Raw genomic sequence first — 21,842 nt, forward strand, 5'->3', positions numbered from 1 at the left:
TATAACCCACAAAAAACAATTTTCTTAATGCAGCTTTTACCCAAGAAAATGAACACTCTCAGTATAAAGGCAGTTACCAAATGCACACTACATGCATATTTTTACTTTGGTTGTGCAGTGTTTTTCTTTGCCCATGCACACTGTACCACATATAATAAAAGATGACAAAATGTTGTTAACACATCACTGCCTTTACTAAAGTCATCATTACTGATAGAGTAGCCATGCAACATCGTCTGTATATAATTGTATGTCTATATGCCATTTCACTTCTTTTGTAACTGTGTTACAGGCTAGAGCCATATTTGCTGAGGAGATGTGAATGCATCTGGTACGTATTTTCATACACCATTGCCAGTGTAACTGACTTACACATACAGAATAATTAGTTTACTATCTATACATAAATATATATAAAATAAATAGACAAGCAGTTAGGCTAACACAGGAAGCTAAAAACGATCTCTTCTAAAATGTGCAAATGATTAGTTTATGACTGCAGTTGTTATGTTAATGCTACATTGTTTTAAAGCTTCAGTCCTGCTCAGCCGTCAATAAAAAAAATGAGCTACTTCATTATATAATAATTATATTAATACGTATACATAGAAATCTTCACTTGAGTTCAAGATGGCTAGAATGAAAACTCAGGCACGTGCAGCTGACTGAATTATGCATCAGATGCAAAACAATAGGAATAAAAGACCGCCAAACACTGCCTTTTACATTGCAAGAAGCTCTCCTGATGACTTCACGCATAACTTGAGCCTTTCAGTGACACAGGCACATAAGAACATCACCACTGCAAGCTACTAGATTTGTTCGTTTGAGACCTGTTGCAGTAATTAAAAGCTGGGTGCCATAGGCCACTGATTATCTTGACTCGCCGGGCCTCGCTGAAATGAACGAGACAGCGATTCTGCCAAACGTGTTTCGCACCGGTACGCAAGCAATGCAACAATGCCTGGCATGAGGCTAGAGGAATAGATACGAAATGCAGCAATATATAAAAATAGGTTGTGCGGCGGTATCAGTTCTAGGAGTGGGCTTGTTAAAAAGCTGCCCCTCACATGCTGGCTGACAGACAGTGACAAGCCGACAGCCAAAGAAACCTCTGAGATCTTGGCCATCAATAATCACAAGAAGACGAGATTCGGGAGAGCAAAAAGTTTGTAGAAAAAGCTGTGGCAATTAGAACACAATCATCCTTTCACACAATCACACACAATTTAGAACAGCTTAGAATCTACTCTGGTAACTGAAACTTGCACAGATTTTATCGAGCTGATGGCACACAGAACGTCTCGCAGCTGGCGATGCACATTTGCTACCGATATTTTCATCATGGTGCAAGCAGGTTCCAAAGGTGCTGCTATGATCATCCATGTTTCCGTAAAGGTTTTGCAGGTTGCAGCCCAAATAACACGGAACCCCTTCTACCCCCTCCCCCCCCCCCCCCACTTCCACACAGAAGTAGACGAACTGTAACGCCACTGGTGTTCACTGTATTCAAACACAACCAGCCGGGCTTGCCTGGCATTGTCTCTCCCCAGATGCCGATGCTCTCACAGCCGTATGTCCAGTGATACGGCAAGTCGCACAAGTGAACACAAACAATGCTATTTTGTATGGCCAGATTGAGCATTCTTAGTACAGCAAGTGGTCTTGGTTCCCGAATGCAGTATCCGTACCCACACTGCTGATGATGGTAGATTTTTACGGCACAAGGACATCACAAGACAAGAAGTTGCAAACAAAAGGTGAGCTGGTCAACTCGGTCATAAAGAGCTACTCAAGGTGACAACAGCAAGACCGTGGTTCATAAACCTCGAACTGTAGACAACGCTGCTAGCCATCCATTTCAAGAGTACCGGTTGCTCGCTAAAACATCACCGTGGTACCTTATTCTAATATACTACGCTGCCCCACAACACTAACACCCTTTTGTACTAGCCAAATGGCTTTGTACACCGTAATGGCCACGTTGTGCTATAGCACATTGTACAACAACAGCCCTGCCCGTTTGTTGTAGATTGTGGATTGACGGTTTGATTTTTGTAAAACCTAGCCGAAGTGATAACAATGCTGGAAACTGAAGTAACCGACCTGCATGTTTACACAAGGTGGCTTGCATTATGAGCAAATTTTTCTTCACAAGGGGTTCAACGTAAGAAAGATTTCTACTAGTTTGCCAGGGGACCACAAATGATGCCTGGTTACTCTAAAGAGCCTCTGCCACTAATGTACATAGTTTTTCATGCGAAAAAATGCCTCAGTTCCTCACTGTTATTGTTGCTTTAGGGCCACGGTGTATCAGCGAAAACTTACGCTGCTACATGCATATTTTTCTGCCTGGTATTGGCTCGAACAGTGCTTTCACTATATGGAAAACGAGTACGGCCAACACACTAACAAATCACAACTATGATGACAACTAAGGGCGTGATTTATATCGAAAGCAAAAGACATGATGCCAAGATAGAGGGGCCGGTAAATGTGCATGCCACTTCAAAAAATCCTCTACGAAACAGTTGCTGTGAGGAGAACATTTTTTGCTCTTACCTCTACAGAGTATGCATTGGACTGGCCAATCACTAAACTTGTAAAGCAGTAAGGTTTCTGCTAGACAACACCGCTGCTCATGCATCCACCATGGTTGTCTAGGTGCTTGTCTACAAAGACCTTAAAGATGTGGGATTCAATCCCGGCCGCAATGGCCACTTATTGACGGAGCTGAAAAGCTGGTGGCTTGCGTGCTTACTAGACAGTGGCGCGCATAAAAAAACGCAAGCAATCAAAATTTCCATAACCCTCTACCGTGGCATCTCTGATAACTCATCGTTTTTTCGGGATGTGAGCTGTCAACAATCATTATTACCACTTCAGATGAGAGTTACTCCAGCAATATCACACTGTGGGACCACAAGGGGAAGTGCACGGCTATCTTCGAACATGACTTGGCCAAGAAATGGCCGCATCTGTGCATACTATAATAAAGCTTCCTCAAAAATAGAACATTCATAAAAACAATCATTCTTCATCAGTACACTAGCTAACGCCTTTTTCACACAACTGAACATGTAACTAAAGTAAAGGTGTGATAGCAAGATGTTCCAATTTTTCTTTACTTCAATTGTTTATGTCAGTGTTTACATTTGATGTAAAGAAACAGACCAGTACGGGTGCTTGTAATTTAGAGAAAAATTAGTACTATTGAGCTTAATCACATGGAAAAAGCAGCAGCTTACAAGTGACGTTCGTCGACACTAGAATGCTGCAAGGAATGGAATGCTGTTTGATGGACGCCCCTGGTTTGATGGAGTGTCTTTTTAAAGGTACACTAAAATCAAATAACAATTTATGTGAGAGTGAAAGCTTGATGTATGACATTGTCTAAAACGACAATATCAACGGCAGTGCCCTACTTGCCGAGAAATTAGGGTAAATGCACGTGAAAACATGCGCTACGATAGCACGTTCTCAAAATGATCTCGATGACGTGGGACGAACCGTCTACGAATAATCACTAGTAATCGAACTAGCTGCACTAAATAAAGAACCTTCTGCGCATAAAGAGGCGTAATAAAATGCTGCTTGTTCGTTTCTGTTTGATTCATGGAAAAAAGAACCGCTGAACGTTATTATTGAAAAATGGCACAAATGATTTAAACATTCAATTTTTGCCTGATTAAACTGGACAAGTCGTGCCATCTAGCGGGGCTCAGTTAAACCAAAACACGTTGCCATCTAGGAGTCAATGGCAGAAAATTGATCAATGGCGGTCGTTGCTGCTGCTGTGACTACGCTGCTTTCGTTCTGCTGCTAAATGTGTGGGGGGCCGCGCAGTAAAGACGGACAGCGTAGTCCATGACAATAGTGGCATGAGACGGTCCGGCGGGTAATTTAATGTGCGCTAACCCAATGCGGACCACTAAAACATGATGTTATATCAAAATAAGCAATTCCTTAGCACAAAAGTAACACTACGAGGTTTCTGGACAGCTATTTCAACAATCAACGTCGGCTTAATAGTTGCCTTTAGTGTCCTTTTAAAGGTGTCGTCTACATCCAAAATGACTTCTTTTCGGGCAGGTTGGTGCTTAAGTTGCGGAAATTGACTGTGGCACAAAATACATTCCGTCAAAAAGGGAGGAGCAAGAAAGAAGCAAGCGAAGCGTCCACACTTCGTCTACATCCCCTCTTACCCTTCCCAGCATTCCCATTCTTGTAGCACCACGCACTAGAGCTGCTTTCCTGTACGTGTAATCGCAAGAACTTTTGCTAAGGTATTCCACGAACAGCATCATGTTGTCTGCTCTTTCCATACATGCCTTATTATCCAATGCCACTGAACACTCAAGCTTGGACTACCTACACCAAACATTACCGTTGTTCTCTGACATAACACTGGGGATGGGGGGCAAGGGCAAGTCTCCAGATTTGAACAAAACAAATTAATATCACTCCACCGCAGCAGATTTTTTTCTTATAGCAGTCACTACGATACGAGCAAGCCCTACTGAGCAGCAACACATAGTGCGAACATTTTTGAGCACTTGGCAACAAGTCATGTGGCACATCTTGGCACGATCCTCGAGGTGAGGGATGGTTGACGAGAAAAGCAATGCACGCAGTTGCATTGTCACACAGGCCTGAACCTCTTTGGATACCTGGAGCTGCACTAGTACGTAGACTGTAGGGAGCAGTCTTGGCTAACACCGTAGCACATTGTTTGCCGTGGATTGTGCATGCCCATCAGTTTCGTAGGTGCAGATAACACAGAGCATGGAAGGGGCGATGTCATGTTCTGAATGGCACACGGTCGTGAAACATGGCTCTTATGACTGCTGCTACTCATTGGAACCAGTTAAAAAATCTAGCGGGATGTTGTTGTCAGTATGACTAGTTGTAGAAGATGAGATCGCACGGGAAATCGCACTCGGTGTTGAATATGTCAGATGGCACGTGCGTCTTACAGAATCCCTCTCGCTTAACTTCACTTTGCAGCACGATGCAATTTGGCCACATGTGCAGTTTTCTCTTCAATGTCGAAATGTACGAGCACCAGCTAACAGGCAAGGCTCTTGCACGGGCCTTTGCCTTTTACAAGGGAAAGAGGGCAGTTGCACCACGTCCCTGACTGTTTGGCGATGCTCCTCACTTCCAGGTGGCTCTGCCACTGCGCGGTGAGGCAGTGACGGCGGCGCCACCTGTGCTCGTCGCAGAGGAGTCGGGCCTGTGTCGAGGCGTGGTGGACGGCGACCGTCAGGAGTCGGGGGTCGGCAGCAGGGGTCGTCGCGACGAGGCAGTGGACAGCGCGGGCGAGGAGGTCGCGGAGCACGGGTTCATGTTGAGCCGGCTCCGCGCACTTCCCACCACGAGGCTGCCGCCCGGAGAGGGTGCCACACTAGCACCTGTGGCACCTAGTGCGTTCATGTAGTCGGCTACCAGGAGAGTGACCTCTAGAACCTGACATGAGATGGTGCGAATCGGTGAACAGAAGTGAAATGCAATAATGTAGTACTTCAGAAGGATATTGATAATGCAAGCTTTGAATTCAAACCAAAAGGTGAACAACTACTTTATAGAATGAAAAAATTGGGCTAGTTGGCCATTGAGGCTCGTAGAGCAATGAAGAGACAAAAAAGAACCAAGAGAGGTAATTGCTTGTCCTGGTTTTTCTCTATCTTTGTTCATCATGCTTTTAGACACAATAAAAGGCTAAATAGTAAGATTTATACGGCACAGTGACAAAATGAGAAATTATTAGAGCAAACTGTTTATTACAAAAATAATACCCAGAAGACAGAAAATGGTCCTGTACTTTAAGTACGGCAAGTGCTGGGCACCAACTAAAACATACCCTGGTTCACATAATGCACACCTCGAAGTCAATGCAGAAATAAGTTGTGCTTAGGGTGTCCCCAGCAAAGTGCATACAAAACTGAAAGGCTTTCTCTTAAGCTGCTACAGCAGAACTCAAATATATTGATACTGGAGGGGATAGTTTGATAGACTGGCTCTTATGTTTCAATGCTTGGTGGCCATCTCCCACAGTGCAAGTTTGCATTGCCGAAAGAACTTTTCAACGAAATCAACGAAATCAAGTTATTGAGCACAGGACCATATGCACAATCCATCCATATTTTTAAATATTTGCCTCGCTAATTTTTTTCTGTGATGGGTAACATCTTTCAGACTATGAACATTTGCAACAACTTTCACAAAAACAAGGCGGCATCATTTGCACAATCAATTCAATGATGCTAGAAGCGATTGCGGTACTGTACCAACATCAATATGCCAAAGGTGGCAGTGAACATTTTTATATGCATATAATAAAGCACAATGATTTAACATAGCATTTTCATAGGAGTGCTGGAAGGTTTTACCATGGACAAGACTTTGATACAACCAGGTCCGACTGTCTATTTTCTAAATTTATTTGACACATTGATTCTTATCAAAAAAAGGGGGCTTGTCTTATTTGTTATTCCTAATTACCAATGTTTCTGACATGTTCTTGATATCTTCTTTTAGAAAACAGTCAATAATTTGCACTTTTCTAAAATCTAACTGGCACGTCCTACTATTTCTGGCCAGTGTTAGCACTGGTGTGTACTAGGAATGTTCGAATGTTCAAAATTTTGAATATTTTTCTAATGGTGTTTGCTAACAAAGTCGATTCGTACTGGAATTTCACTATTCGAACTATTCGGACTTCCCGAACTCAAATACCATCAATATCCAATTCACAGTGGCCTCTTGAAATTTTCTATACGTTTCTCCCCATCACAATATCATATTGTGAAAAAGCTGCCATTCATGCTCAGCTATAAGCTTGAGAAAACGCTGGTTCCCACATGAAGACGATAGATGTGGCAGATGTGGGAGCTCAATTAATGCTTTTTTTGAGCCCCAAATATGGGCGGGAAGTCCGAAAAACTGAATGCCGAATATTTTTAGGATCCGCAATTTTAGATGTTCTTGATGAGTACAAGGCAGATTTGGAAGTCCGAACTCGAAGGGACACCCTTGTCCACCTCATCAGTTGGGCACAGAAGTTGAAAGAAGTGAGCCTTTTGGTTGCACCAAATCATGTACATAAATACGATTCAGCCTCTGTGTGGCCTCATTGTTGATAAGTTCACTATTTAACACCACCCCGTCAAAGTTTCATTACCCTATCCATAAAAAACACTTACATGTAGCTATCTTATAAGACTATGCTTAGGAATCCTCTCCAACTTCTTTTTCTGTAACTTCGTTTTGAAGTATTACAAAGATATTCTAGAAATATTTGAGAAAAAATTCTATTCGATTCACACTTACACTACAATATTCAAATTCTTTTCGCGCCCAAAACTTCGCTATTCGCACAGCTCTAGTGCATACCCTTGAAAACAGTGCAAGTATTGTTTGTATTCCCTGTGCTGTGCTGTGCTGAGAGTACGCGGTAAAGTGCAGGCATGGCAAATGCTACATCACACAGCTGTTTGTGAAGGTGGGTGGTTTTAACTGTGCTAATGATATGTGGACCACTAAGACGTGATTTTCTTTCAAACTTCCATTAGCGGGAAAGAAGCACTACAAGGTTTCTGGAATGTCACTTCAACAATCAGTGCAGACTCTGTTGTGCCCTTGGTGCCCCTTCAAGGGCTGAAACAGCTCTTTCAGAATGGAAACGCGACAATACTATGTTCAAGTTCAGTTCTATCTCCCGTTCCATCGAAGACTGAAATTCATTACCTGGTTCTATTCGTTCATGCCCATCACAGAGCTTTGTAGGCGAAGTCTATAACGAAAAAGTGTGAAATATGGTGATCTGTTTGCAAATGGTATTTGTTTGCTCCTTTTTTTTCCATGTTCTGTTATTTTTGCCTTAATGCTCACACAACGTTATGTCACCTGTTTGCGTTATTCTCATTGTTTTTTATTATGTTTTTATATATCCTTGAGTACCCACTCCTTCCATAGCGCTACTAGTGCTGCAATATCTTTAAATAAGTAAGCAATAGGTAAAGCTTTCTGCAACCTCACCTGTGCCTTGGGCATGGCAAAGAGCAGACGCTCCGTGCAGGGCTCCCCGGCCTCCGGGCAGACGACGAGCATGAAGTCCTCCTGGCAGCCGCCAAATGTCATGACGCTCGAGTACGGATGTTGCACCCATGGTTGCTGCAAGTACACGAGCAACGACTGTCAGTGCCTCCCTTTCTGTGCTGCGCTGCAGTGATCTTCGCTCTCATAGCAGCCCTAATGGCATACAACCGCTGAAATGTTCTGCAAGCGTTCCTATAATTCTGTACGTTCTCCACAAGATCGTCACTCAAATTTAAGAAAAGTCATATGGAATCCACAAAAACTGCAAAATCGCGGGGAAATCATACGGACTTTTTGCAATGCATGCATATGGAATGTTCCAATGCAGATGTGTCGAAGCTCCATTTTGGTTACCAAGAAAGTTCACTAGGAAAGGTAGCAGTGTTCGATACGGTGATCTGCCCCGGTGAAGCTAAATAACTTGATTTATGCTTTACCCTAGCGAAATTGGCAACAGAGAAGTCTTACTGGTTCTATAAGAGCTGTTTTGATACCTTATAGGTCTTATTTGAACTCTACTCGCACGAATAAAAACCAATTGCCCACATCGATTTGTCACCAATAAGAACAACAAGGTGCCTATAGATTGTAGCTATTTGTCACTTATAGAACCAATGGACACGTATTGGCACCAGTAAGGTTCAGCAGGAGACACCTCTTTCTCCACTATAGGACCAATAAATATGTATTGGTACCTATAGGCTTTAATAGGTGTCACCGTGAGACGTATTGCTGAAAACACGATAGTTCTCTTCGAGATGCCTATCACCAGCGGTAAGTTAGGTATAAATAGCTTGTCATTTAAATGTTCAAGTAGGTGCTCCTTCATGGCTCAGTGGCTAATGCCTAGCACTCAAGATTCAGAGGTCCCACATTCGATCTTGTGCGCCGGAGTCTTTTTCTGGATTATTTTTCTTTCTTGCGTTTTCATATATATAAATACGTATACATATACTATGAGTGACGACGACTCCCAAGTCGATGTCGACGGCAAAGTCCAGCTGGGAGTGTCCATATAATTGTTATCGCAATAAAAAAAAACAGCATTAAGTGTGACTTCTGACTGTGCATCTATTGTGGACTGCAACAACTAGTGAGAATATATCCATGATGAGGACGAAGAGAAGCTCTTAACAAACTAGACTTTGGAAAAATATGTACCCATCAATAACCTGGTCACCTGCGGCAAGACAAAAAAAAAAAGCAATGACAGCAGACTCGCAGTCGCAACCACAGTTTTTAGCAGAAATGACAGAAACAACCAAAACATGTTGACACATCAGACATGCAACACCACCGACACCAAAGAAAAGAGCAAAGCATTACATTTGCTGTTCAGTGCTTGTGAGCTCTAAACTGACTGTTTGACACTGAGTACAGTGTACTAAGCGTGTGTTACTTTGTAAGTCAAAAAAAAATTGTGAAAGATGACTTGTGCCACGTACATGCCAAAGCACACTGTGAAAATTTCCTCAGTTGCTTGTAATATCTTTTTTTTAGTTTGAAGTGCCATGCACAGCCATTATAGAAAAACAGCGACAAATAAAATTTGGTCCTATGTAATTTTTTAGAGCCCAAAACTCATAATCTGGAGGGCACAGAAAAACACTGCTGGTGCATTTTTTCCCACACAGCCGATTTAATTGGCGTTCAAATAAGTTAAGGCTTATAGACTGCGAAATCCCAGACGAACGGGTCAGTGGATTAAAAAGGTTGAAAACTTGCTACAATCGAAATATAGTAATAATAGTAAGAATAATAACAATATTACAACACGGATGGTTTGACTAGTTCATTCACTCACCAGAGTTACACAGTCCAGCAAGCTGATACCGTCCTCAGACACAGCTAGCCACAGGCTCTGCTGTTCTTTGCTCTTCATCTGCAAGGACGCCATAAATAGAGATGATATCTTCTTACAACAAAGAGCATCTAAAACAAAACAAGCTTTGTTACATGCATTAGTACAGCTGTACTTCATTTTCATTCAAGGAAGTCACATTTGACACCCAAATAGCTCCATTATATCTGGTATTATTAAAAAATGCACATCTGTCAAACAGTTTGAGACCAGTGAGATATTATTTTGCAGTGAAACCTTGATATGAGGAACACGGAGATAAGGCTACAAAGAAGTAATTAAAGAGTAATTCTGCCATTATTAGAGCTGTATATGTACTCAAGCTTCTATATAACGAATTGGATATAACAAATTATCACTTATAACAAAGTGGCCAATAGCTTTCCCAAGATACAGTGTTACAAATAATCGTTTATAACAAATTTTCAGGTTTAACGAAATATTTTCATGGCAAATGTGACTTCATTTATAATGTGCTCTGAATGTATGCATGTGTGAATGAATTCAGATACACCAAAGTGACTTTTGTGCCAGATGTGATTTTTACTAGGTCTGACTGCACTTTGTTGATTAAGATAATACGTTACAGTCACGTTTGTCACGTAAAAGTTAAATACACGCTACCATCAGTAGATCTTGCAAGCAGTTGCAGTGGCTCGAAAGATGTGATTTTCTGGGGCAAAATGACTCAACCATCGTCCTACCCAACCTTTGCCGGCTATATCATAACTCGTAGGGTGCTCCTGCCCTCAGCTCTTGACCTTTGCTGACTAAAGAGCGGTGCATTATTAATGACTGCAAAAAAGGAAACGAATGCTTGCAAAGTGAGATGGTTGAGCAATCACACTTCGGATGTTGAGCATAAAGTCGCACAATTAATTGCTGGCCATGGGAGCCAACTTTTGATGTAGGGGATGTATCCATGCCTGATGTGGGCAATAAGAGGATGTGCGCTGAAGGGGCCCTGCAACACTTTCTCAGGTTACTGTCGAATGGCTTTATAAAAGGAGCTTATCGGCCAGCATGTCAACTGCCGCAAAAGCTTTCAGGATTCATTAGGTACCAGTGAAGTCACAGGAATTTGTCACACGCTCCAGACGCTTTCTCCCTTCTTTCGTACCAGTGAGTGGGCTGAAAGCTACGCAGAAGAGAATGACAAATGGGCAAGAAGCTATGCCTATTTGTTAGCATGCGTGATGACCTTGAGCACTTGACTTTTCTTCTTCGAACGTGTGGTTTACTTTCAGTGTGCTTCATGCTAGGGCTGCGCTCCAAGGTATGAAAATCGAGAAACAACACACGGTGATGCGCAAACTAACAATTTACTTTATTTCGATCATGGACACTTTTATGTACAAGAAAAGAACATAAAAAGAGGGGGGATTCAGTGATAAAGACAAAATAACAAAATATATATCAGGGCATCAAATAATGTCACGAAAACGTGTCAAGAATTAAGTATGCGGTGATACGGTTTCCTTCAAAGAGATAATTTATTTCTGAGAGAGAGTGATCGAGGGAGTGCTAACGCACCCTTCAGTGATAGGCATGTAAAAAAGCTTGCGTAATTTCCCTCTCCGTCTGATTAAAGGATTGCGCCGAATCTTTTGTGCCAGGAAACACCTCTCTACACTTACATTCTGCGCAGTGGGAAGACAAATGGCAGGTATGTGTTAGCAGTGATACAGCATAATTATGCTCTTTCATTCTTTTGTTGGAGCACCTACCAGTCTGGCCTCCATACTTCCTATTGCAGGAGAGGGGGATGCCGTAACTGATGCTTTCTCAGCATTCAACGAATTCCGGTTGACTTAAGGCATGCACGCAGGTTTGTGGCAATGTCCCACGGTGGTCTCGAAAACACTGCAGGTCGTCATGCTCACATCACCCGATGGCCGTGGATTACGGGTCTATGGAGCTGTTACTGGGGTTTTCGACATCATATGTCGAGAGAAGAGGGAGCTATTTCTACCCTGTTTCAAGAATTAAGTGTAAATTCTCGGCTGCTCACTGTGCTATAACTTTTCGCTCACGTGTTCTCTGGAGCCTCGACTGCGGATTGGCAGCATTTTCTGGCTTTGCAGAAAAAGTGTTGCAGGGCCCTTTTGAGGCACTCTGGCAAAGTAGCACACGATAGCCGAAAAGGACGGGGCACCAACCTTAGCTGCGAAAAGCCTGGCGCCGCACAAAGGCCACTTGCGAACGCAGTTGAGGTAGATGCGCACACAGTCCTGTGCGGGCCTGCCCCGGAGGGCTGCCCACCTCTCCCCGAGGCTGTCTTGTTGACTCCTGCATAGACCAAACGAGAATGGAATCGTCGAACTGAGCACTTCTTCACATTGTACAATAGAATCTGAGTGATACAAATTTTCAGTTTGCTACAAATTTGTAAAGTTCCCTGGCCGAATCTTAGTATGTCCAGTGGGCCGTAGTTTCAACGTGTTGACACTTTCCCGCATTCCGACGGGCGATACGAACTTTGATTCTAGAACTCTTGAACCAAAGCCACAAACAGCCTGCTATGAAAGATTCGAAAGTATTCATGGCATGTGCACACAGTCAGAACTGTGGCTACCGTCTCTTGTAACTACTGAAGACGAAGCTGCAGCTGCCACTGATGCGATCATCGACAGGAACTATGCAGCTCTGAAAGTTTATGGCTGATGCAGTGGTAGATTGAAAGCAGTGAAGTCGTAAAAAAGCATGAAATGTTCTGGCTTTCTTGTCATTTATTGACAACTATGGCAGAGCAGACTCTGGCACTTAGTCATCAGCTGTCCACAAATGAAGTTTTGGCGTGCCCGTTCGCGAAAGCCAGCTGGGCCATCCCTTATTGCTCGGTTCGTGTGTGTCACAGAAAGACAAATGCGAGTTTTTTAGACAGAGATAAATGTATTGGTGGACGTATCGTTGTCTGAAAATAGATTTTGGTAGTCTTTTCTGTGATCTGAACATTCTCGCTCCCCCTTGAGGTTTGTATCGCCGAGACTCTGCCGACTGACACACAACAGTCACAAATTCAGGAGCGGCTGCATCCCAATAAAGATCTAACGATGTAGGGGAATCAAAAGTGAGTGGAGGAGTAGGCTACCGCCTATTTGACATTTAAACCACTCTCATGCCATGTAGACATTTCACACTTCACAGATATGCTCTGCAGGCACAACTGCCAGCGAGTGATCTAGCACTGAACTTGTCTGTTTGCAATTCCAAAACGTCACGAGGGGCTCTTCAAGGACTAAGGCCAAATCCGGTCCCCCATATCCTGCACATATGCATATCTGTTACAGGATCATACACCCACTTATTGTCTGGCAGCAGGAACTGCTGGGGCAGGAAACGTTCCAGGGCCTGCTGCAGCAGTTGGGGTCTGGACCGCGCCCGCTCGCCCGAGTGGTCACCATACTCGATCTGCGTACCACGCAAGAACGAACACTGAACATGAAGCTGGCACATGATGTACAGTCAACAGAGCGGCACGTTCAGTAATTATTTTTGTTTGTCCAGTACTTTGGTGCTGACTGTTCCCATGCAAAAGAGAAAAAATGGCTGCAGCTGGGCTCAGCTATGACCAGTTAAGTAAGCAAAAGCTTGTTACACTTGGTTAGCTTGTTTACTTTCCTAGCCGCAGCACAGTTTGCAAACCGAACAAGATGGATAGCTGCACATTGCGTACTGCATGCACTCACAACAGCCGTTTTGACAGTTTCCGCCGTCACAGTCGATGCAAGAAACACCAGGCCCTTAAAGCACCAACACTGACGTTACTCTGATGACAGATGCATGCGCTCCTTGCGTTTTCACCTCAGATGCTGAGGAAGGGCATTTGGGTAGGTAGACAGACGAGCCAATGGACGCGTTGCAGTACGCTTGGGCACAAATTCAATACCACAACTAAATTTTGCGTGGCTTGTTTTACAGGACATCTGTTCTTCGCTTCAAGGCCGCATGGACATACACAGTGAAACTCGCTCAACTAGGCCAGTACAGCTCGCCCTTTAAAAGAATTTTCCTCAAATTGTCACACCCACACAATGCCTAAAAGACCGCTCTTGCTGTGACATTATACATATCTAGTCAACTAGAAAACAGGCAAAAACCAAATGGGAGTGCTTACACCGGCCTATAGTTCTCGTACTAATTTGCTGTCGTGATGTCACACATATTTACGATTTTAATGACAACCAACAGACAATGATAGCAAGTAATGTATAGGGGTTGTTATTATAAGTAAGTGTAGTGTAAATGCAAACAAATAAAAGTGGACGAAAACACAGCTTGCTGCCGGCAGGGACTGAACCTGCGACCTGCGAATAACACGCCCTCTGCTCTACCAACTGAGATAAGGCTGCAGTCATCCCTCCAACCACTTTATAGAAAATATAAATGTATATATATATATACACAGTGAACTCCCGTTAAGGCGAACTCGTTCAAGACGAATTCTCGCTTATGCCGAACAACGTGAGAACGTTTGTTTGGTTTTCCATAGACCCAATGCAAAAAAAAAATCCGCTTAAGACGAACAGCCTTGCACCTGCTCTTCTGTTAAGACAAACACTTTCGCGGAGACTGGGAGACCGAGGCGGTTCTACAGAGGAATTATGGCAATCTTGGGGGGGCATTTCCACGGCCGGAGGGAAAGAAAATACAAAAGCAGCAACGGCGCGAAGCGAATTCGTGCCACGGCAGAGGGAGGGAGGCAGCGACAAAGAAATGGCCCACGGCATCACCCGCACTTCGACCCGCAGAGCGAGCGGCAAAGCAAACAAGAAGAAAATGAGAGAGCGAGAGAGTTTTGAGATCGGCTATCGGCCGCGAAAAAGCAAGCAGGGGGAAAAGTAAAAAAACAGAATGACGACCGAGACTCCCTATTTGCGAAGAGAGCAGCTCTCATGACCAATGCCGTTTTTCAGCGGGAACATGTGAGCTCGCGTCGTACAGCCACAGCTCTCTCCACGTGGATGTTCTCCCTCTCCGACCTCGCCGTCGCTGCCGCCGCCATCGCCAAAGAAACGAGTTTTTTCTCTGCGCCGAGCCTGCGATCGCATGTTTTCTATTCCATGCGCTTTGTTTGCTTCGCTTGTCTCGTTGAAAACGGCCAGCAAGCCAACTGTACAATGAAAGCCAATCGAGCTTTAAAGAAAACCAGAAATTTTGTCCGAAGTGAGAGCTGGCAAGCTCAAGAAGACCGAGATTGCACGCAAGTTCGGGATTGCGAAGAGCACGCTAACGGGGATCGTGAAGGATAGTGAGCGGGTAACCGCGGCATTGAGCGATGGAGACTTCGCGTTCAAGCGAAAGAAGATGCGGATGGCTGCGCACAAGGGCTTAGAGAATGTTCTGCTCGCACGGATCCAACGTGCTCGTAGCGTGAATCTGCCTGTGAATGGCGTAGTTCTGAAGACAAAAGCGGAGGAAATTGCCCTACGAATGAACATCGAGTCTGCCTGCAGCGACCGATGGCTTGATCGCTTCAGAAAAAGACACGGACTTGTGTTCCGATCTATTGCCGGTGAGGCCGCCGCCGTTGACGAAGTGATCCACAACGATTGGACCTGCAACAGACCTGCAAGTGACCTGCAAGTGACCTGCAACAGACGTCCATTATGGACTGGATCAAGCCGAGCAAGAGCACTTGAACGCAGTTGCCTATCAGGTTACTCCCTCAAATAAATTATTTTGTGTCTTTTTCCCTAACTTTAAGTGTACTTGATACTTTGTTTTGAACTAAGATATTTGCATGCACCTAGGTATGTAGCCAATTCTTTTTTCGAGGGTACTTCTGATAAAACGAACAATTCTTCATGGTCCCTTCGAGTTCGTCTTAAAGGGGGAGTTCACTGTGTGTGTGTGTGTGTGTGTATATATATATATATATATATATATATATATATATATATATATATATATATATATATATATATATATATATATATATATATAAATGAATGTAGTGGGTCATGCAAATCTCGGCACACACACTGTCAGTGCTAAGCACGAGACGCTCGGCCCGGACTGTCGCTGATTTTGCTAGCTAGGCCTACGCTCCTACCTGGTCTCGGATAACAGTTTTGACTGTCTCCGTTCTATATTATAATTGGTGGAGTTTGCGGGGTCTCCTTGCAATCCTGGAGTTGCGAAGCCGGACTCTACCTGCTGTCATGACCACTGCATCTGCCACAAGCCCTCCTCCTATGGCTTCCCAGGCCATCGTGTGCTCCGGCGCGGTCCGTCAGCGGGATCCTCCCATATTCAGCGGCACTGACGACCACGACGTCGACGACTGGCTGGCTACTTACGAACTCGTGAGTGTCTTGAACAAATGGGATGAAGCCATGAGACTGGCCACTGTCGGCATTTACCTCAGTGGCATTGCCCACTTATGGCTTTGGAACCATGAGACCGACGTTCCCAGCTGGACAGCATTCAAAGCAAAGTTCAGCGAAGTCTTTGGTCGTCCTTCTGTCCGCAAACTTCGTGCGGAGCAGCGCCTTCAGTCGAGATCTCAACTGCCTGGTGAGAACTTTACAAGTTACATAGAAGACGTCATTGACTTGTGCAAACGCGTCGATGTGAACATGACAGAGGTGGACCGCATCAAGCATATTTTTAAGGGTATTGACGAGGACGCTTTCCAGATGCTCATTTCAAAAAGCCCTGCTACTGTCGCTCAAGTTACCGAGCTCTGCCAAAGCTATGATGAGCTCCGCCGGCAACGTCTCGTCACCCGCCGTGCTGTCCCACATCAGGAATCGATGTCCGGCTTAACTCCCTCGCAAGACCCCGTCCTCCTCTCGCAGATCAAAGATTTCGTGCGCGAAGAAGTTGCCCGCCAACTCTAGCTCATCTCTGGCCTACCGGAGCGCAGTGCACCGCTTAGCCCTACTCTACGGACTATTATATGAGATCAAGTGTCTGAGGTCCTTCCTCCGCAGCTGGTGCCACCAGTCAATGCACCATTGACATACGCCGAAGCAGCAGCACGACCACGACCACAGACGTTCCAAGCGCCGCCTCCACAGCCTGCTCCTGTTTATGCCGCCCAGCCGCCACGACCTCCAGTTCGCCGAGTCCCTAATCCATGGCGCACTGCCGACAACCGACCGATCTGCTTTTCGTGTGGTCTACCTGGGCACGTCGCACGTCTGTGCCGCCGCCGCCCACTCCACTCACGTGAAAACCTACGTCCATATGAGAACGATTACACGTACACTCAATACACCCCTGACCCGAATTGTACGCTCCTCGTCCAAGCCACCGACCAGCTCCTGATCGCCGATCTCCTTCTCCACGTCGACGCTCGCCCTCCCCGATGCGCTGACGCCCCCCTACAATCGACGCCCCCCTAAAACTAAATTATGCAGTTCCCGAGGCAAGAACTGCGTCCTCGTCGCAAAGCACAAGCCCTCTTCGTTCGCCGCCGTATGTAATTAATGCCGTTCTTGAAGGTGTACCCATACTTGCCCTTATTGATACTGGTGCCGCAATTTCTGTCATCGCCGAAAAAGTTTGCCGTTCAATTCAAAAAGTGACAATGCCTTACTTGGGTTCATGTCTTCATACTGCCACTGCACAGCCTGTGCAGCCTGTGGCCGCGTGTACTGCCAGACTTGTAATTCAAGGAGTGCCCTACACAGTGCAGTTCGTAGTACTCCCGCACTGTTCTCATGACATCATTTTAGGTTGGGATTTTCTCTCCCATCACCAAGCCGTCATTGATTGCGCCCGTGCCGAAGTCGCCTTTTGTCCTCCCCTTGGTGATGCGCTACCAGTGCACGATCGCCCTTTCGACGCGAAGTTGGTCATTAGTGACGACACCCAAATCCCTCCACGCGCTACTGTCTTCGCACCTGTGTCGTGTTCCACCGTCGTCGACGCTACCGCATTCTTCACGCCTTCCGCTGCTTTCGTTCATCGCCACCTATCACCGCTCCCAACCGCTCTCGTTACTCTTCAAGGTGGTGCGACCAACGTGCCTGTGGAGAATCCGTTCCCATTCACGATTACGCTACTTCAAGGCGAATGTATTGGTTCGATAGAATCATTCGAAACCATCGCTACACTTGACGTTCCTGATGAATCATCGGAAGTCAGCGCCCTCTCCTGTAGTTCCGTGAATGACCCTTCCACTACCAACATTTTCAACCGTGTCATCGACGAAGGCCTAAACCCAAAACAGAGGTGTGAGCTTTTGAGCCTCCTTGACAAGTTTCGACCATCTCTTGACAGTCACAGCGCTACTTTAGGTCGCACATCTACCGTATGCCACCAGATCGACACAGGCAATCACCCACCACTACGGCAGCGACCATACCGTGTTTCGCCAACTGAACGCCGTATAATCGATGAACAAGCAGGTGACATGCTAAAGCGAGGCGTCGTTCAACTGTCAAACAGTCCTTGGGCGTCGCCGGTTGTTTTAGTTAAAAAGAAGGATGGCAAGATACGCTTTTGCGTAGATTATCGTCGCCTAAACAAAATAACACGAAAGGATGTTTATCCTTTGCCTCGAATTGATGACGCCCTCGACTCTTTACAAGGCGCAGAGTTCTTTTCCTCCCTTGATCTACGCTCTGGGTACTGGCAAGTGCCCATGAATCCGAATGATAGGCCAAAAACTGCATTTGTTACACCAGACGGCTTATACGAATTTAACGTGATGCCATTCGGGCTATGCAATGCGCCGGCAACATTTGAGCGCATGATGGACCCTATCCTACGAGGCCTCAAATAGAACACGTGTTTGTGCTACTTAGACGATGTAGTGGTATTCTCGCCCGATTTTCCCACGCACCTTCATCGCTTGGAACAGGTTCTACGCTGCCTCTCTGCAGCAGGCCTCCAACTCAACTTGAAGAAGTGTCACTTTGGAGCGCGCAAGCTGACCATTCTCGGACACGTCGTGTCAAAGAATGGCGTTCTTCCTGACCCCGCTAAGCTACGTGCTGTTCGCGAGTTCCCGAGGCCCGCGTCTCTCAAGCGGCTGCGTAGTTTCATTGGGCTTTGCTCATACTTCCGCCGCTTCGTCCGAGATTTCGCCTCGATCATGGCGCCTCTGACAGACCTACTTCAGGGAGACCGCAATCTATCTGAGTGGTCTCCAGCTTGCGACAGTGCCTTTGCGAAGCTCCGTGAACTGCTTACAACACCACCCATACTGCGTCATTTCGATTCAAGCGCTCCCACAGAAATCCACACAGATGCTAGCGGTGTCGGTCTTGGCGCTGTACTCGCCCAACGAAAGCCTGGTTACCAAGAATATGTTGTTGCGTACGCGAGCCGCACTCTTACAAGAACAGAAGCAAATTATTCGGTAACTGAGAAAGAATGCCTAGCGATTATCTGGGCCATTACAAAATTTTGGCCTTATCTGTACGGCCGCCCTTTCGATGTTGTTACCGACCACCACGCGCTCTGCTGGTTATCCTCCCTCAAAGATCCCTCAGGACGCTTGGCACGATGGGCTTTACGGCTCCAAGAGTACGACATCCGCGTCATTTATCGCTCAGGCCAGAAGCACGCCAATGCTGACGCTCTTTCACGTTCGCCTGTTTCTACTGATATTGCGAGTGTCTCCATCCAAGACAACTTCCTTCCACTATCAGGACCCATCAACATGGCTGCGGAGCAGCGCAAAGATTCGTGGATTGCGTCTCTGATGAATTACCTATCTGAAACACTCGCCCACCCGCCATCTCGAGCGCTACACCGACAAGCCTCTCACTTCGCCATCCGTGATGGAATACTTTATCGCCGCAACTACCACCCTGACGGTCACAAATGGCTACTCGTCATACCCAGGCATCTCCGCGCCAGCATATGTGCTGCTTTCCATGCCGATCCGCAGTGTGCGCACGCCGGTTTGTTTAAAACCTACGCCAGGCTACGTTTTCGGTTTTATTGGCGCGGCATGTACACATTCGTTCAAAAGTACATTCGATCTTGCACAGAGTGCCAACGCCGCAAGCACGATCCTAGCCATCCTACTGCACCAATGCAGCCGTTACCGTGCCCAGTGCGACCATTCGACTGGGTTGGAATAGACCTTTATGGTCCTCTACCATATACATCAGCTGGGAATCGCTGGATTATTGTAGCGATCAACCATCTCACGAGATATGCAGAAACGGCCGCTCTACCAGCCGCGACGGCACGTGACGTTGCGTCTTTCCTGCTGCAACGTTTTGTTCTGCGTCACGGCGCTCCACGTGAACTTTTGAGCGACCGAGGCCGCGTCTTTCTCGCGGATGTTATTCGAGAACTTCTTGCAGAATGCCATGTAATTCACCGCTGTACTACCGCATATCGCCCACAAACAAATGGCTTGACCGAGCGTTTCAACCGTACTCTTGGCGACATGCTTTCTATGTATGTCGCCTCCAACCACACCAACTGGGATCTTATCCTTCCTTACGTAACGTACGCTTACAACACGGCACCTCAAGCGACGACAGGCTTTTCTCCATTCTTTTTACTTTACGGTCGAGAACCATCATCTCCAATTGACACCATTCTCCCCTACCGACCCGACTCATCCGAAGGCACACCAGTTTCCGAAGCCACGCGGTATGCGGAAGAATGTCGGCAATTAGCTCGCACCCTTACAACACAAGAACAAGGGCTACAGAAATTTCGTCACGACGATGGACGGTCCAACTACCAATTTTCGCCCAACTCTCTTGTTTGGCTGTGGGTGCCCCCCAGTGCGGCTCCTGGTACCTCTACAAAGTTTGTCAGCAGGTACCATGGACCTTATCGCGTCATAGAACAAACTTCCGCTGTTGACTACCTCATCGAACCCCTCACGGCCACTGTGGACCTGCGTCGCCGAGGCCGCGAAATCGTACATGTGAATCGCCTCAAACCATATCACGAACCACTTGTCCTCACGACACCTTAGAACACTTACTTGGCACCATCTTCAGCGAGGGGGAAATATGTAATGATGAATGTAGTGGGTCATGCAAATCTCGGCACACACACTGTCAGTGCTAAGCACGAGACGCTCGGCCCGGACTGTCGCTGATTTTGCTAGCTAGGCCTACGCTCCTACCTGGTCTCGGATAACAGTTTTGACTGTCTCCGTTCTATATTATAACATATATATATATGTAACGCTATGATGAATGGCAGACGTGGCCCGGCTCATACTCCATGTTTATTCTATCTCACTTCTTCTTCATCAGCTTCTACCAACAATCGCTTCATACGTCACTCGATTCCCCCTCCCCCCGAAAGAAGACATGGATTACGAACAAGAAAAAGCAAACAAGGAGAGGTTAAAAAGTCACAAACGTCAAAATTCAGAATTGGTCCTATGCTCCAGGGTAGTTCCGTAAACTTTCAATGACTTCAGGGGAGAGTGCAGCAGTCCGGTTAACGCAAGAGTTCTGGTGTGCGAGGCTGGTGGTTGCGTCCTGGATAATACAAAAATGCTTTGGACGTGGAGATAGGGGTAATCACAGCTGGTATTCTTGTAAAGAACGAATGAGGCTTGAACATCTTGCAGAATCGACAGTTCCGATATTGTAGGCATCGAATTCCTCGTCGTGGGTGATGCACAGGCCATGCAGGCAGTTTGCGTGCGCGTTGATCGAGGTTGATTGGGCGCTGCCTGTGTTCCTGCCGAGTACAAGGGGTGCTTTTGTGGCTTTTGGAAAACTTTCCATAGCGATGTCGCAGATGTTTTGATCGAAGGCCCATTTTTGATCTCTGGTGGAGAATGTATCCACGACGATGGGCCTTTTCGCTATGTTCTTTGAGCTTTAAGAGTGGTTTAGATGAAGTTTTCTTTCGTCGTTGACAATGTTGAAGCGTATGTTGACGTTGTAGTTTCTTGCTTTCGTCGACTTGCTTGGGGTGTGACATTGATCGTGGT

At 45.8% G+C, this 21,842-nt stretch overlaps 1 protein-coding gene across 2 annotated transcripts in view; it reads right to left on the reverse strand.

Annotated features, from left to right (window-relative positions):
• Nucleotides 1–4,902: 4,902 nt before the first annotated feature.
• Nucleotides 4,903–21,842, reverse strand: part of LOC119165096 (uncharacterized protein CG43867) — an 83,382-nt gene continuing 66,442 nt past the window's right edge. For both annotated transcript variants that reach the window (XM_075872255.1, XM_075872254.1), the window contains exons 24-28: nt 13,266–13,372; nt 12,121–12,250; nt 9,905–9,982; nt 8,041–8,175; nt 4,903–5,469 (exon numbers count right to left, since the gene is read on the reverse strand). In XM_075872255.1, the coding sequence (XP_075728370.1) occupies nt 5,266–5,469; nt 8,041–8,175; nt 9,905–9,982; nt 12,121–12,250; nt 13,266–13,372 (654 nt within the window). In that variant the 3' untranslated portion in view covers nt 4,903–5,265. The remainder of the gene's footprint in view (nt 5,470–8,040; nt 8,176–9,904; nt 9,983–12,120; nt 12,251–13,265; nt 13,373–21,842) is intronic.

The sequence above is a fragment of the Rhipicephalus microplus genome, chromosome 8 (genome assembly GCF_043290135.1).
Source record: "Rhipicephalus microplus isolate Deutch F79 chromosome 8, USDA_Rmic, whole genome shotgun sequence".
NCBI classification, from domain to species: domain Eukaryota; kingdom Metazoa; phylum Arthropoda; class Arachnida; order Ixodida; family Ixodidae; genus Rhipicephalus; species Rhipicephalus microplus.